The 16,641-nt window shown below is 42.7% G+C and overlaps 1 protein-coding gene across 16 annotated transcripts in view; it reads left to right on the top strand.

Annotated features, from left to right (window-relative positions):
• Nucleotides 1-16,641, top strand: part of INPP4B (inositol polyphosphate-4-phosphatase type II B) — a 496,579-nt gene that overhangs the window by 366,423 nt on the left and 113,515 nt on the right. For all 16 annotated transcript variants that reach the window (XM_042850295.2, XM_065596417.1, XM_065596418.1 and 13 more), the window contains one exon: nucleotides 1,359-1,536. In XM_042850295.2, coding sequence (XP_042706229.2) covers nucleotides 1,359-1,536 — 178 coding nt within the window. The remainder of the gene's footprint in view (nucleotides 1-1,358; nucleotides 1,537-16,641) is intronic.

The raw sequence follows: 16,641 nt of genomic DNA, 5'->3' as shown, positions 1-16,641 counted from the left end.
TGCCCTTGTCCTTGTCATCCTGAAACTCTCTAGCTCTTGCCACATCTGTTTAATGTGCTCTCTGCTGAGTGGATATCAAAGTGAAATGAACTCTGCTACAGAGCCCAAAGGAGCAGAACGGAGTGTGAGAGAACCCAGATGCTGCATTCTGTCCCTTTTTGCTAAGTTAGGGCTGCAGTGTGAAACTTACCAAAGATTTTGGGTAGTTTTACTTTCAAGCGCAATTCTCCGAGTGGCAAAGGAAGGATTTTGTACAAGAGGGTGAGGGGAAAGAGGCAATAGACCAAAGGAGAAGTAGGGGAGAGAACTAATAGACGTGTACATTGATAAATTGATAAAGACATGATAATCTGGAAGGACTGGAAGAGGCAATAAGGAAATGAAAGAGGATGGTGCTTGGTTAGGAAAGGAAACAGGGAATACATTTTCAGCAGGAGACTCAAGGGATCAATAGACCTAGTTTGTAAACGATGAAAAAGAAAATCAATGAGTTTGTGGTGGGGCATTTGAGTGTTTTAGCAATAATTAATTTCCTCCCCGGTTCTATGCCTTCACTTGTCTAGTGAAATTAGACATGTGACCCTTTTCATTGGAAATAACTCCTGTCCTTATCATTTTGTGAGCAGATCTCTGATGCTGATCAGAGCCTGTTATGAGCCCTTGATCAATTAAGCGTTAATGACCCATTTTGGAGAACTTCACCAGATAGGTAATAACCTAGTAGAGGAGTTAAGATGGAAATCTAGGAAGTCTAATGCTTGTTCTTGTCATTACCCAACCAGTGTTGATCTCTGAATGTGTCGTTAATAGTAATATAAACCTTTCTTTCTCCACAATTATAAAATAAAAATTCAAGGATTTTCCTTTCCCCCACCCCTCGCTTGGCATGATCATCCTTCAAAGCACCATGGGAATAATTAGTTTGAATAACACTATGTTCATCAATGAATAGCCTCCTGTCCTGGTTACAGCAGGGACTGCTTTTAGCCTATCAGGAAGACAGATGTAAATACAGCTCTACCCCAATATAACGCTGTCCTCGGGAGCCAAAAAAATCTTACCGTGTTATAGGTGAAACCGTGTTATATCGAACTTGCTTTGATCCGCCGGAGTGCGCAGCCCCACACACCCGGAGCACTGCTTTACCGCGTTATATCCGAATTCATGTTTTATCAGGTCGCGTTATATTGGGGTAGAGGTGTAGTGTCAATAAAGATGTATAGTAAAGCTTAACAAACTTATCATTTTTGTGATATAAATAGTGAGAACTTGTATCTTGTGCACAGTTAACCATCTGGCTATTTACAGTGGAAACAATTTTTGACATTCTATAACTGTCTCCACGTTTGTTATTACAGTACTGGATACCAGTGTATTTACTATTCACCTGAAAACACAGCCAAGGCAAAAGAAGTTCTCAGCAACATCAATCATCTACAGCCCCTCATATCAAGCCATGCAGACCAGCTGCTTAATTCTGCAAGCCAGCATTCTCCAGACAGCTTGAAGAATTCTTTAAAGATGCTTTCAGAAAAAGTAAGATACAAATCTTTACTGCAATGGAAAATGGAATAAGCAAATGCCTAGCTGCTGTCTTTTTCTGCATAAATTGACTTTCAGAGCATCAGGAAATGTTAAATATGCTCTGTAAAAATCAGCTGCAAAATGTTGCCATAGGAAAAGAATACACTAGTCATATTTCCATTTGCATTATTATTGAGCATTTTTTTAGGCTTTCCATGTTGGAAATAATGCAGTTTATAGAGCAAGAGTGGGTTTTATTTGAAAGTATAATTTTTATTTCACGTCTTTACTTTCCTCTAGTGGCCACATACTGGGAATTTACCAAAGATAAAGTGTTTTGAATTTTGAGGGATGATAAGCTATTATTTGTTCCCATTCCCTGAAACTTCTGATGACTTACTGAACATACCTCTTATAGTGGAGGCCATTCTTGTGAGTCAGTTCTGGACCAATAGCATGACGATGACCATAGAAGGTAGTGTGGTCTGGAGGAATGAGCACGGGAATGGGAGTCAAGAGATCTCGGAGTCTAATCCTGCTTTTACACTGACTAACTTTGTGGCTTTGGGCATGCCACTTCTCTTTCCTGTCTTAGTTTCCCTAACTCTAAAATAGGGATAATAGTTACCCAGCAACTGCATGGGGTCATTGTGGGGTTAGTTAATTCATATCTGTAGAGTACTTTGAAAATATAACATGCTATGCAAATATTAATTATTTGTCACAGGGTAACTGGTCCCTGTGAGCAGAACTAGGCCCAGCTCCTCTATGTCAAAGTAGGTGAGCTAAATCCAGCCAATTAAAGGTGGCGGGCCTAGACCTGGGCCTGCAGGGGATAGGAAATGGAAGGTGGAAAGGAGTATTGGGACAGGCTGTGCCTGGGGAAGGGAAGTCATGGTGGAAAGGAGCTAACTCCTTTGGTGGGTTCCTGGAGCAAGAGGCCAGGTGTTGAGGGATGCAGTCCTGGGGCTACTGCTCCAAGAAGGGCACAGAGTTGGCTAGAGCTAGTAAACTGCCAAAGGATCCTGGGTGGGGTGGCCCTGAAGCCTGAGAGAAAAGGAGTGAGTTCAAAGACTGTTTTTCTGTATTTTTAGTTGCCTGTTTTAAGAGAATTGTGAGCTTTGAGCAGGAATACACTAACAATACATTTTTCAATGTGGGAGATTCAAATTTGAATATTGAGCTCAATCTCATTCTGCGAAGAAGGCATTGTAAGCACAATGCATGCCGATTTACCTATGAAGTCAGATGTTAACAAAGAGATGTGACGTCAACAAGGAAGCAGTACACAGGAAGTACACATTCGCTGAGGAAGGGGAGCTGAATGTTGCTCTCACTTACAGTTGTGCAAATCCACAGTAACTCCACTGAGAACAATACAGTTCTGGTGGATTTGAGTGACATAACTGAAAGCAGAATTTGGCCTGAAAAAAGGGAGGAACATCATTTTGCTCAGTAACAATCACTGCTGACTATTCAGTGATAATATTGATGAGACTCTGGAGGGAACCATGTCAAGATCCCCTGGCAAGAGCAGAGCTGCTGTGATATGGAAGTATTCAAAGAAGGAGGAGGAAAGTTGTACTGGGATAAAATATAAAAAGATCTTTGTGATGCAGATTTCAGCACCTTACTACTTAGGAACTAGAGTTTCAGTCCTAACCAGGTTCTCTCCTCTTCCTTCTACTTCCTGTAATTCTTTGATTTATTGAGTGGGGAGGAAGTAGAAGCCCTGGGCAATGAGGCAGGGGACAGTTGTATAAATAACATTGCATTGGGAGGGCACCCTATTTTAGAAGCTGGGAAGAAAATCCCTTCAGAAAAGACAACCCAGTGTGATGGTTCTCTGGGTATCCAGGACTGAGAGTCACCTTGTAACCACAGCCTCCAGTATGAGGAAATCTTGACTGTGTTTGGCTGGGTGGCAGCTCCTGTCAGTCACTCAAGCCCTTTGCTCTGGGGTGTGCCAGCATGTACTTTGCCTTGCAGTTTAACAGTAGGTGCACCCCAGTCCCTGAGTCCCTTTGAAGCATTCCCCTTGGTTATCCAGCCACTGGCACTGGCTCCTCCTAGAACTACTAGGCCTGCTGTTCTGAAAGGAGCCACTTGTGAGATTCAGTTCAGGAGCAGCACTTTGCTTTAATACCACAACACTGAGGTATGTTTATAATGAAAACAATAAGTTATTATCCAAGATTCAAGCGATCATGTGTAAGGATATTAGAAACAAATGGTTACATATAAGACAAAATTATAACACATTTTCTAGAGACTAAATTTAGCTAACAGGTTAACCTCCCGTCTAAAGAAGCTTTATCTCACCCAAAGTCTTTTGCAGCATTTTTAGCCAAGCTTAGCTGAAATCCCCTTCTGATGAATGTAAGCAGGCTGTCCATTTATTTCCTAGGCGCAGGATGAAGGGGTGTCTGTTTCCCCTCCTACATATATCTCCAAAGTTTACGATCTGTCCTCAGGGACGGGATAATCACCTGTGGCTTGTTTTTCTTGTGTACTGCTTTCTTGTTGATGCCACATCTTTAACATCTGACTTCATATGTAAATAGGCATCCACTGTGCATTCAATGCTTAATTTACATTCTGACAGAGAGCTATAAATTTCTTATCTCGTGTCCAGAAGAAAACCTGTTCCTCACCTCTGCTAGTGACTAATACCTTGATACAAACTTTAAAAACATATCAGTGTATATATATACATGACTGCTTACATAATACCTATATATACCTTTCACAACGATATTGATGACCATTGTGACCCCTAGTTTTCCATTAAGACCTCATATGACATTCTTTGATGAAACACAATGTACATCCCACAATCAAGATATTCCTTGACCACCGTTCCTGTTGGCACTATGGGGTTCTTGGGTCACACCAAAGATATTTTAGAAACTTCATAAAAGCTTTTAAATTGTGCTAGTTTAGGTGGTGGTTTAGTTGTGTGTACTAATATGGACTTTAAGGACTAGGATTAAACCACCAGTTAGCATATGAACTCAGGTTCCCGGAAGTGAAAAGCTAATACTCTAACCCAACTGTCACTATGACATCCTAGCAACTTTCCATACAGTTGTCAGCGCTGAGACCAGGAACTAAGAGACTGTTTCTTGTCATGTTTGAGGTGCATTGACAGCATTTCATGATGAAACATTTATAATGCGTCTGTACTTTTCTTTATTCTAGCAAATGCTACTAGTCCCTTAATTTCATGTGTACCAAATACATACTCTAATACACTTTTACATAAATTATTTAAATTATTTCTAATTTTAAATTATTTTGAATAGGTCAAAGTTCGGGGATCTGCACAATAATGGGATTGGTTTATTTTGTAACAAAAGTTCACTGCTTGGACCATTAATTAAAATATGTAATATTAGTGTTTCATTTGAGGGTTGCAGAAAAATTTATTTTTAATACTAGGTGTCACGGAGTTTGGCGGGAGACCAGGCTTCCTGCGATTCACCGTGACTCTCAGACAGACAGTAGAACAGAAGGTTTATTAGACAACAGGAACACAGTCCAAACCAGAGCTTGTAGGCATAAACAAGACCCCTTAGTCAGGTCCTTCTGGGGGGTAGGGAGCTGAGACCCCAACCTTGGGGTTCCCTCTGATTCCCCAGCCAGCCCCAAACTGAAAACTCTCCAGCCCCTCCTCTCCCTTTGTCTCTTTCCCGGGTCAGGAGGTCACCTGATCTTTGTTTTTCAACACGTCTAGTTGGCACCTTTGCAGAGGAGGGCCCCAGGCCATTAGTTGCCAGAAGACAGGGTGTTGGCCATTCTCTGTACAGACAGGATCACAGTGGCCCCCTAGGGCTCTGCAAGAATCACACAACCCTAGACACTCGAGAAATTCATAGGGGAAAGTGAGGCACCCACACAGCACTCAGGGAAAACATTAAGAACATTCCCACTTTGTCACATCTCTATCCCACTTCATCACACTAGGCAGCCGAAGCAGAGTGGAGATCCAGCCTGGTATTGTCTAATTTAACAACTGAATCAGCCTGCTTACAGGCTAGCTGGGGATAGACATGGAGTTAGGAGTGGTGCGGTGCTGATCCTCAGGTGGCAAATAATGGCATTACTATGCCTAAAAGTTAAAATCAGAAGAGAAACCAAAAGAAATCCATACAACTTATTTCTAACCTGAAACCCATTCCTGGTGCATGTACCTCCATACATCCCGTATGTGACATTATTTCTATTAGCATCATGTCTTGAAAAGAGTATGAAATGTAAAAATAGCCTGGGATGAGGAAGGTTGACACTATGCTCCCTTTTTAGCAGTCAGAGAGCTCTGCTTCAGACTCAGTTATGTCATAACCCCTTTTACCACCAGCCAGCCCACCTCAGAGGTCATTTTGGGGAGGCTGGGATTACAACCCTCCAGGACCCTGTCCACTTTAAACCTTGGGGTGAGTCTGTGTATACAGAAATGGTGTTTTAAAAGCTGTTAGCTAGCAGAAGGCTAGTAATAGGTGTATCTGAGACAGAGAAAGGGGAAAATAATATGGGGAAAATATTGCAATAAATGCAAGTAAATCTTTTTATTTGGGTTTTGTTCTAGGCATAGAGAGCTTTATTGGGTGCACCTCGGGCAAAAATTACAGCAAAAAGCCCATCACAGCAGTGATTGCAGAGTGCTGTTTGTTTTTCTCTCTACACATTGGGCAGGGTTTTACCATTCGCACATCATTCACAATTTGCTGCCGTGATTCTTTTTGATTTTTTTTTATTTGAATTCATTCATTAACATTTGTGTTAATTAAAGAGGCCTTGTCTGTCTACAAATATATCAGCATTTGCAGCTTGCATGGAGCTTGCTGAATGTATCTTCCAGCTATGCCTTTTTTCTTTTTCTTTTTTCCTCAAAATTATTCATTAGTTTGGTATCTAAAAGCATTTGCAACGTTTGCATTTCTTTGTGCATACTGGTCTTGCAGGGATTAGCACAAATTTAGAAATAGTGATGTTCTGTGAATTTAGCTGCACATAAGAAAATGTTCTGTGAGGACCATTCCTGTAGTTAATCCAATGGAACCCCTGAACACAGTTTAATTACAGAAGCAGTTTTGAGTCTGTACGAGGGAAAATGGAAGCTCTCATCTCATTTCCATGGCAGTGTGTTTCTTCAGTTTATTTTTTGTAAAAACATTTACACCTTAATTAAACTATTTAATAATAATACCTAGATCTTATATAGCACTTTCCAGCAGTAGATCTCAAAGCACTATACAAAGGAGATATAATTTTCCTAATTGGGAAACTGAGGCACAGAGAAGTAAAGTGACTTGCTCAAGGTCACCCAGCAGGCCAGAGGAAGTGCCAGTCCAGCGCTCTGTCTGATGGACTACAGATTTCTGGATAGGTAGCCAAATGTATATTATAGGAAGAGTGCTGCCTATAATTAAGGTTGTTCAACACTTTCTAATACAAGACCCTGTTTTTCAGTTGCTCGTAACTTTCCCAAGTTTTAACTGGGCTGAAATTTTCCATGCCAGGGGTCTGCATTTTTTGAGAGCTTCAGCGAAAATGATTTAGCCATTCAGAGATGGAGACTTGGGGAAAATACTTTGTTGTGACTATGTTAAAAATTATTACAGCAGTTTAGTAGAGAAGTTCCAGCACCTCAATGCTACAGGTGGGGGTCCTTAAATTTGGGCATGGGGTGGGTTTCCCTGGTGTCAGGGATGTACCATTCATCATCCCTGTCAAATGCTGCCCAAATTTTCCCAGGTTAGAAGCTCTGAATAATCTCAGGTTTTAGTGGTAGCCGCGTTAGTCGGTATCAGCAAAAAACAAACAAGGAGTCCTTGTGGCACCTTAGAGATAAACAAATTTATTTGGGCATAAGCTTTTGTGGGCTAAAACCCACTTCATCAGACCAAAAAAAAACTTCAATAACAGAGTCCAATGTGAAGCTGCAGAACTGGAATTAATTTGCAAACTAGATATCATCAGATTAGGCCTGAATAAAGAGTGGTTGGGTCATTACAAAACCTAAACTTAATCTCCTCAATACTAATTTCTCCCTATTGTTACAGACAGTTGACAAGAAGGTGTGAGTAATGGGCCACTCTGTTACCACTTTAAAGGTTATTTTTCCTCCCTTGGCATCCTGCTGTTAATTGATTTATCTCGTTAGACTCACCTCACACTTGGTAAAGCAATCCCCATCCTTTCATGTATTTATACCTGCTCCTGTAGTTTTTACTTCATACATCTGATGAAGTGGGTTCTAGCTCATGAAAGCTTATGCCCAAATACATTTGTTAGTCTCTAAGGTGCCACAAGGATTCCTCGTTTTTTTGTTTTTTTTTTTAATAATCTCAGTTTACACATGCTCAATAAAACTTTGTTAGACTTTGGCAACAATATTTTCCTCAGATTCTATCTGTACTGAACAAGCTCCATGCCGTGGCTGCAGGGGCTGTGTGGGACTTTCTCTGCACTTGTACCAGATGCAGTCACTGAGAACAGGGACAATTTCTTTCTCCTGTGTTGTCAATGCCCTCCCCCTGCTGGTGTCCAGGCAGCAAGGAAAAGAAGGAGGAATAGGCCTGACTCAAATGCCAAAAGAACTATTGCCAACCCTAAATGTTAAAAAAAACCAACCAAGCAAACCAAACCAAACCAAAACATAAAATCCCACAACCATAAGTCACACCTGAAAAATCATGATTGGCAAAAAATCTTGAGTTTTTTAAAATAATAATAATACTTAATAATAAATAATTAACAATAGATTTGGGGTTCTTTTTATTCACCTTCTCGTTTCTGAGCCTTTAGGGTACATTTGCTTCATGTTTTCAAGCTTTTCCTCTGTAACCATGAGGGCACAAAAGTTCCTAATGCCAGCAGCAGGACTTTAAGAAAAACACCAAATATTTCAAGTTTTATGGTGTAATCATGAGAGTAGAGCACACACCCCTCCGGAACCTGGAATTGAACCCAGGAATCCTGAATCTCTACAGTCCTCTGCTGTCTGCAAATAGCTGTAAAACCCAGTGGCCAAGTGTCTGTCTCAACCTTCTCTAGTACCTGGTCCATCTAGAGGATAACAGCCTACTACTGCTACCTGTTACTCCCTTAGCTCAAGTGATAGAGATCTGTGCTAAGAAGCTAAGGGGTCGAAAACGACTGAGGACCCAAGCTGGGGGTCAGTATGATGCTAGCTGATGAGATTTCTGTTGTTCCAGTTTCCTTTTTAAAAAAATCTAGAACATTACATTACATTAAAAACATTATTGAGGTTGCAAAGTCAAGCACTCAAAAGTTAGGGAATGCAAGTTGCCTGTGCAATCCTGATTTGGTTCCCTTGCTTCTATGCAGCTATTTTTTCACATACTATTTTTTCCACAGGACCCTGGCCTCATTCTGCTCACAAGATGGGCCGACTCTAGGGATCAATCACAGTTATGTATTGAGGGAAGTTGCTATTTATAGGACGCCTGCTTTATTTGTTGCAGAAGTTGGAAGGTGTGTAGTGAGTGAGGCAGGAATTGCAGGAAGTGAAAGGATGATCTCATGGCTAAGATAATTGAGTGCCATCGTGGAGAACTGGATTCTACCCCTGCCACAGTGTTTCTGTGTGATTCTAGGCAAGTCATTTAAACCAAGATGTTCACAGACGACGACCAGTTATGTGGTGGTCTTCATTTTCTGGGTCCCCAGCATGAGATTTGGGGCAAGATTTGCAGAAGTTCTGAGCGTTCACTACTGCAGCTGAAATCAATTGGAGCTGTGCTTTGAAACATATAAACTGATATAAAAATTCTAAGCGCTCTGAAAAATTAGGCCCTATGTGTCTCAAGTTGGGTACCCAAAATTAGGGGACACTTGTGACTTTAATCTCTCTGTGCTTCAATTCATCATCTGTAAAATAGGGGGGATAATACCTTCTAATCTCATAGGGTGTTATGAAGCTAAATCCATTAATGTCTGTAAAGCACTCAGACAGTATAATAAAAGCATCCTAGAGACACCCAGGGGAAAATTAACAATTTTATATTCAGTGCAGGTTTGGATGGTGTGCAGTAAATAAAGCCTGGGGGGACACATTTAATGAGGAGGATAAAAAGAAAAGTTGAATAACTTCTCATTCGCTGAATGAGCCAGGGTCCTGTGGAGTAAATATCACGTCATTGTGTAATTAAAGATTGAATCATATTGCATATGCACTAGGGAACTGAATTAAGGTTGCCCAGCCAATCTTATTTCTGGCTTTCCTAGCTTTAGAGTCCTTGACTTTGCGAACCTAAGTTCTTTTAATGTAGCCTTAAAGGGTTATGAGCCAGATTTACAAAGATATTTAGGTACCTACAGGTGCAGGCACCTAGTGGGATTTTCAAAAGCACCCAAGTAGATTAGGCACCTAACTCCCATTGATTTCAGTGGGCTTTGCATCAGATATAAATGTACATGATCTCATCAACATAAAAGAAACATAGAACCATTAACTTTGTAGTTTTCTAACATATAAAAGAAGAGTTTTCAATCTTTGTTTTAAAATGTATATTTTTAAAGATTACACAGTACTCTGTTAATGTTTTGGGATCTTACAGTATCTCTAAATAGTACAAAATAATTAATATCCAGTAAGGGATCATCGTCTGTTGCTTTTTATGGTTTGCCAATATCTTATCATGCCAATGCTATTGTCTATAATAGCTTTTATAATCTAAGGGCCTGATCCAAAGCCAATTGAAGTCAGTGGCCTGGTCTATATTACAAGTTAGGTCAACGTAAGCCACCTTCTGTCAACCTAGTTGTGCATGCAACTACGTTTAAATTTGTCTCCTGATGATGTAAGTGCTCCGTTACGCCAACCTATTAGCACCACCTCCCTGAGCAGCATTGAGTCATGGTCAATGTACTGAGTGTGGATGCTGTGTTGACCCTAACAGTCATCCAGGAGCTGTCCCACAGTGCCCAACATTGACCACTCTGGTCACAATTGTGAATTCCATTGCCCATGGGTCACAGACCAAAAGCCACCCCCGATCCCCTTTAAAGCTCCATGAATTTTTCAAATGCTTTTTCCTGATTGGAAAGTACACCTAGCAGCTCTCCACTGTTGCGTGCAACTGCCCAGCTGGCTATGCCGGCTACACACTCTGGATGTGCTCCAACTTGGACTGGACAGGAGATATTGGCTCTCTTGGGCCTGTGGGAAGAAGAGGCTGTGCAAGCACAGCTGTGGACCGGCCACAGCAATGCAGACGTCTACAAGCAGAGTGCACGGTGGATACAGGAGAAGGGGTATGATTGGGACCAGCAACAGTGCCGTGTGAAAGCAAAAGAACTGCAGCAGGCATACCAGAAGACCAGAGAAATCAACAGTCAATCCAGTGCCAAGCTGCAGACCTGCCACTTTTACAAAGAGCTGTATGCCGTACTTGGCAGAGACCCCACCACCCCCCTGCAGACCACTGTTAATATCGCCAAGAATTCCAAGCCACTGGCCCCTGTCATAAACAGCAAGGACAAGGATGAGGAGGATGGGGGACATGCGACTGGTGGATCCCAGCTATGCCATGGGCCAGGGCCTGTATGAGACCACCGCAGTTCAGTCAGTCCCGACAGTTGAGCACCGATGAGCCTGATGCGGGGGGATGGCTCCTTGGGTAAGTGTGTAAATTTATTTCCTATTACAGTGGTGGGACCCCCAACTTAACAGGACACAGTGATTACCTTTTCATTTAATTTACTGGTACTAGAAGAGAGAGTATAACAAAGAGAGGTAGAGTTATCTGCTTTTTATTCCACTGTAGAGTAAGGCAAGGGCGGGCATGCAGAGCAGTTAGTTTATGTACACAGGGATGTCCCTTGAATCCTCCTGAGAGGTCTCAATAAAACTTTCATGGAGGTTCTCTGCAATCTTCTCCTGGAGGTTTCTAGGGATGGCAGCCTTATTTCTTCCTTGGCGGTAGGACACTCTCCCGCTCCAGTCAGCAACAACTTTGGCAGGCACCATTGCAGTATGCAGGCTAGCGGCATACAGGCCTGGGCGGCTTCAGAACACCAGCAGCAGCTGTGCTCTCTGTGCCTTTGTTACCCTCAGGAGTGAGATCAGCTAAAATCATCACCATCTGTGGAAAATGATGCCAGTATCCAGTGCCATTGCCATATACTCATAGTTATATGCAAATGAGCAATTCCTTCCTCATTGGAGAGGAATTGGAGAGGAAGAAGTGGGCTGTAGTCCACGAAAGCTTATGCTCTAATAAATTTGTTAGTCTCTAAGGTGCCACAAGTACTCCTGTTCTTCTTTTTCCTCATTTCCCTCACCCTGGTGGGCCATACTCACCATGGCTGGTGCTGTGAGTGGCACCGTGCACAGGCATTTCCAAGCAGAAGTGCCAATGAGCTGGTCTTGTTTAAAATTTTAGGGGAGCAAGGGTGGGGAGTTCTGAATCTTAAGTTTCACTTTCTGTTGTGACTATCCTGACTATGACATCTCTGTGTGTTTTATCTGCAGCTGCTGCTATGGCAGCCCTGAGGGGTTCCCCCTCCACACCTGTGGAACGCCTGAACCAGATAAGGAGGAGAAGGAAGAGGACTCGGGATGACATTTTCAGTGAGACCCTGCAAGTCCGTGCTGCATCAGACTGTGAGAACAGGGCCTGGAGGGTGATCATTGCAGACAGTCTGCAGAAGGAAAGAGCAGAGAGGAGAGAGTCCCATCAGGAAAAGGAGAGGAAGATGCATCAGGACATAATTCACAGATATTATGCAGGACACAGCAGGCAGCTATAACCATTGGGATATTTTTCTCACTGAGATCCAATCTTGTGAGTAAACAGTGCCAGCGTCCCTTCAATCTACCAAAACCACATTCACCTATCATTCTGCACCTGCTGAGCCGGTAGCTGAATTTCCTTGGTGCTGTCAAGGTGGCCAGAATATGGTTTCATGAGCAAGGGATAGACTGGGTCTCCCAGGATCACTATTGGCATTTCAACATTCCCAATGGTAATCTGCTGGATGGGAAAGAAAGTCCCTGCTTGCAGCTTTCTGAAAAGTCCTGCAGTCTTAAGATGTGAGTGTCATGCACCTTCCCTGACCAGCCCACATTGATGTCACTGAAACATTCCCGGTGATCCCCCAATGCTTGCATAATGATAGAAAAGTAGCCTTTCAGTTGAGGTACTCTGTGGCAAGGTGGTCTGGTGGCAAAATAGGGATATGCATGCCTCCTATTGCTCCACTGCAGTTCAGGAATCCCATTGCTGCAAATCTATCCATTATGTCCTGCACACTGCCAAGAATCACAATCCAGCCTAGCAGGAGGCAATTAATGGTCCTGCACACTTGCATGACACCAGTCCCCACGGTGCATTTTCCAGCTCTAAAGTGATTTCCCACTGACGGGTAGCAATCTGGAGTTGCAAGTTTCCACGGAGCAATCAACAATCACTTCTTCACTGCCAGTATAGCTCTCATTTTGGTATCCTGTGTTGGAGGGCTGGGGCAAGCTCAGCACACAGAATGTGGCCTTGTGCATCTGAAAGTTTTGCTCATCATCCCAAGCCTGCATTACGATGTGATCCTACTAGTCAGTACTTGTTTCTCGGGCCCAGAAGTGACACTTCACATGCTTCTGCTCCATGAACACCACCAACAACTTCAACTGGTTCTCACTATGACCCACAGCAATCTGTCCTCCAAAAATTCATCATGTTCCCCACTGATTCAGTTCTTGCAGATCTGTAAATACCAGAGGATCATTCATCCTGTGCTTACAATGCTTATGACAATAGTGGAGAGCTGTGCAGGTTCCACAGAATCATAGAATATCAGGGTTGGAAGGGACCTCAGGAGGTCATCTAGTCCAACCCTCTGCTCAAAGCAGGACCAATTCCCAACTAAATCATCCCAGCCAGGGCTTTGTCAAGCCTGACCTTAAAAACCTCTAAGGAAGGAGATTCCACCACCTCCTTAGGTAACCCATTCCAGCGCTTCACCACCCTCCTAGTGAAAAAGTTTTTCCTAACATCCAACCTAAACCTCCCCCACTGCAACTTGAGACCATTACTTCTTGTTCTGTCATCTGCTACCACTGAGAACAGTCCATGCTTCTGTCAGAGATGGCAGACAGTGAGGAGGGCCATGCAGGCTTGTGGGATTTTGAAAAAGGTGCGATAATTATGAGATATAGCTGACATTGTAGGATGGAGACAGTTGTACACTGGAAAGTTGACCCCTTGCTTCCAATCACCCCTGCATGACTCATTTCAACCCCACCATGCATTGCCATAACGTCTCAAAAGACAGTGCTCTGGATGGTAGCAGGTTGCACACTGGTTTACCTACCCATAGTGCACCGCACTGTGCATCGATACAAACGCTCTTGGTGAGTACAAGTAATGCCTACAAATGGAGCCGAGCATGAACATGCATCAGTGATATACTAATTGCGACGGCTTTGTGCCAATGTAACTTGCGTCGACCAAAATTTGTGATGTAGACATGTCCAGTAGGAGTCTTTCCAATTACTTCAATGTGCTTTCAATCAGGGCATAAGTGAGAACACAGGAATAGCATACAGCACCAGAGAAATTTGGCAATTAGCAGTGATCGTGCATTTAAACCATCTGCATTGTATTTGGCAAACAGGTCTTGGGGTTTATCTATATATATGAAGTTTAGTCAAACTTCATTTATCCAAACTTAGATTATCCAAAAACAACCCATCAGTAATTGAGGTCCTGATCCATGTGATGTGTCAGTTGCACTGAAAAATATCCCACTTATTCGAAGCCTGGAATTACTGAAATTACTTTTCCTCTACTCATTCAGATAAAAAAAGTTTCATATTATGGGCCAGATTCTCCTTTGTTGCAACTCTATTTGTGTCTCTGGAGTTACACTGGGGATGAATTTGGTACTGCTGTATGATGGAAGAAGTTCTGGTATAACATAGTTGAGGATTCTTCAGCCTTTTATAACAAAAAATATTCATATATCCATTAAAAAGTTTGAGAATCCCATAAGTCAAATGTTACTGGGACATATGTCAGTGGATCAGATAACCTTCTCTTCTACCTTAAATATAATATACCCGTGTAACTCCTATTATGTAAACCTTTTTATATGCTGTGGTCAGCCAATTAGCTGAACTGTATTGTATTTTTAAGAGGCCTGACGTTGTTCTAAACTAACATATTTATTTCACACTTGTATATGGAGACTTGTAATGGACTTCACAGATATGGAACATATACATTTCTGAAGGGAAGAGAGAGTTGCTGGAGGCTATTTGAGTTACTGCAAAGTTCTAGAATATGGTGACAAACCTAGGATGAGACAAGGAACACTGATAAGGAGCAAATCCTGTGGATCCCAGGCACAAGAATCTAGTTTGGTTACACTGAGGATGGGTCAGGAATTGAGATGTACAGGGATGTCACATCCTCCTTTCAGCGAAGTCTAGCTCCATGGGATCTCCGCACACTGTCACAAGCGGAACTTGGGGTAAGCTTCCCACCCTCAAAAGCTTCGAAACCGCCCAGGGGCTGAACCCGTCCCAGCTAGGGTGCCTCCGCCCATGGCGGTGCCTGATATGGCCACCTAGGTGTCACTGCTGGCAGGGCCCCTAGGAGTCCCTGGTACCGCCCCTGTAGAGCCCCCTCGATTGGTACACCCCATAGAACCCCTCTCCCTCACTGGGCATTCATGGCCCACCATAAAATTTCCATACCCAGATGCGGCTCTCAGGCCAAAAAGTTTGCCCACCCCATGTTAGATGTATCCTCTTTTCTACTAAAGGCTGGGGTACCAGAGAGGAAAAGAGTTGTTTTACTACCCTAGATCTGCTCTGTCTCCACCCACTCTTGCAGCGTAGCTCATGAACCATGCAGAGAATGTTTCCAGTATGTTCAGGTGGTGGGAAGACAGTGCTGAAAAATAGCTGAGTCATTCCTCTGCATGGAAGGGAAGAGGCCTATGTGCAGAGAACTCCTCCATGCATGGAGTGGGGGAACAGAAGTTCTACCCCCATATTTGCACCATGAAATTCCATACAGTGGCTATAGAAGCTTTGGGCCAAATGCTGAAGTCGTCATTAATTCATTATTTCTGTTATTAATTTCTGATTCAGACCTTGTTTGACATTACTCCAACCTAAGACAATTGGAGCTTTACCTGAGAAAGAATTGAACAGAAACTAGATAAAGGCTTGAATAATTTGGTTCTTTATAAATTGTGCAAGTCAGATGTGTATTTCATTTCAACATATTGGCATAGTTTGTAGAAAATTATTGCCTTCCATGATATTCCTAACAGAAAGCTTAACAGGATAATATATTTCAGGACTAGATTTAAGGCAAACCAGAGCCCAAGGAGTACCATAACATAAGGCACCCCATAGCTCCACTCCTTGGGCCCTGCTTCCACACTGTAGCTTCATCCCATCACCCCCTTGACATGGTGGTGGAGAGAAGGCTTGCTCACTTCCCATATTCAGTGGCAGCAGGATGGGGCAGAGTTATTGTCATGTTCTGGGGTGCGATCCAGAACAAGTAAGGGGTTGTGTCACCACCTGCCCTGTAACCCTGGGTATCTTAACTGCTCTGTTGCTGTGGCTCACAGACTGGACACCAACAGCCAGCAGGCAAGCATGAAGTATCCTGAGTGACTGTGTGCTGTGCAGCCCTGGTTCAGCACTCTGCTCAGACCCCAGCAGTCTGCCTACAGAACAACAGCCCCATTCTAGTCACTATCAACTGTTACCTTATGCAGGGGTGACTCCAACACCTCCCAGTCCTGAATTTCCCCAAAACAATCTGTCCTCAAGTGTCCAGCCCTCTCCTGGAACATTTCAGAGAAATAATAAGGTTTGTTTGCTTCTTTACAGCTTATTGACTTAACTGGAGTAAACACACCCTTCCCTTCAAGCTCAGCACTAAGTTGGCTTATAGTAAAAATAAAGCAAGTTTATTAACAAAAGGATATAGGTTGAGTGATACCAAGTAAAATAAATGAAGTTAGAAAGGGTTACAAACAAAAGTAAAAATACTCTTTGTAATGGCTAAGACTTAAAAACTACGGCCTTGATAGATTTCTTACCAATCTTTCTCAGCTTCCAAGAGCTCT

This window comes from Chrysemys picta, chromosome 5 (genome assembly GCF_011386835.1).
Source record: "Chrysemys picta bellii isolate R12L10 chromosome 5, ASM1138683v2, whole genome shotgun sequence".
Lineage (NCBI taxonomy): Eukaryota > Metazoa > Chordata > Testudines > Emydidae > Chrysemys > Chrysemys picta.
The sequence above is the reverse complement of the archived record's forward strand: the minus strand, read 5'-3'. Positions and strand labels throughout refer to the sequence as shown.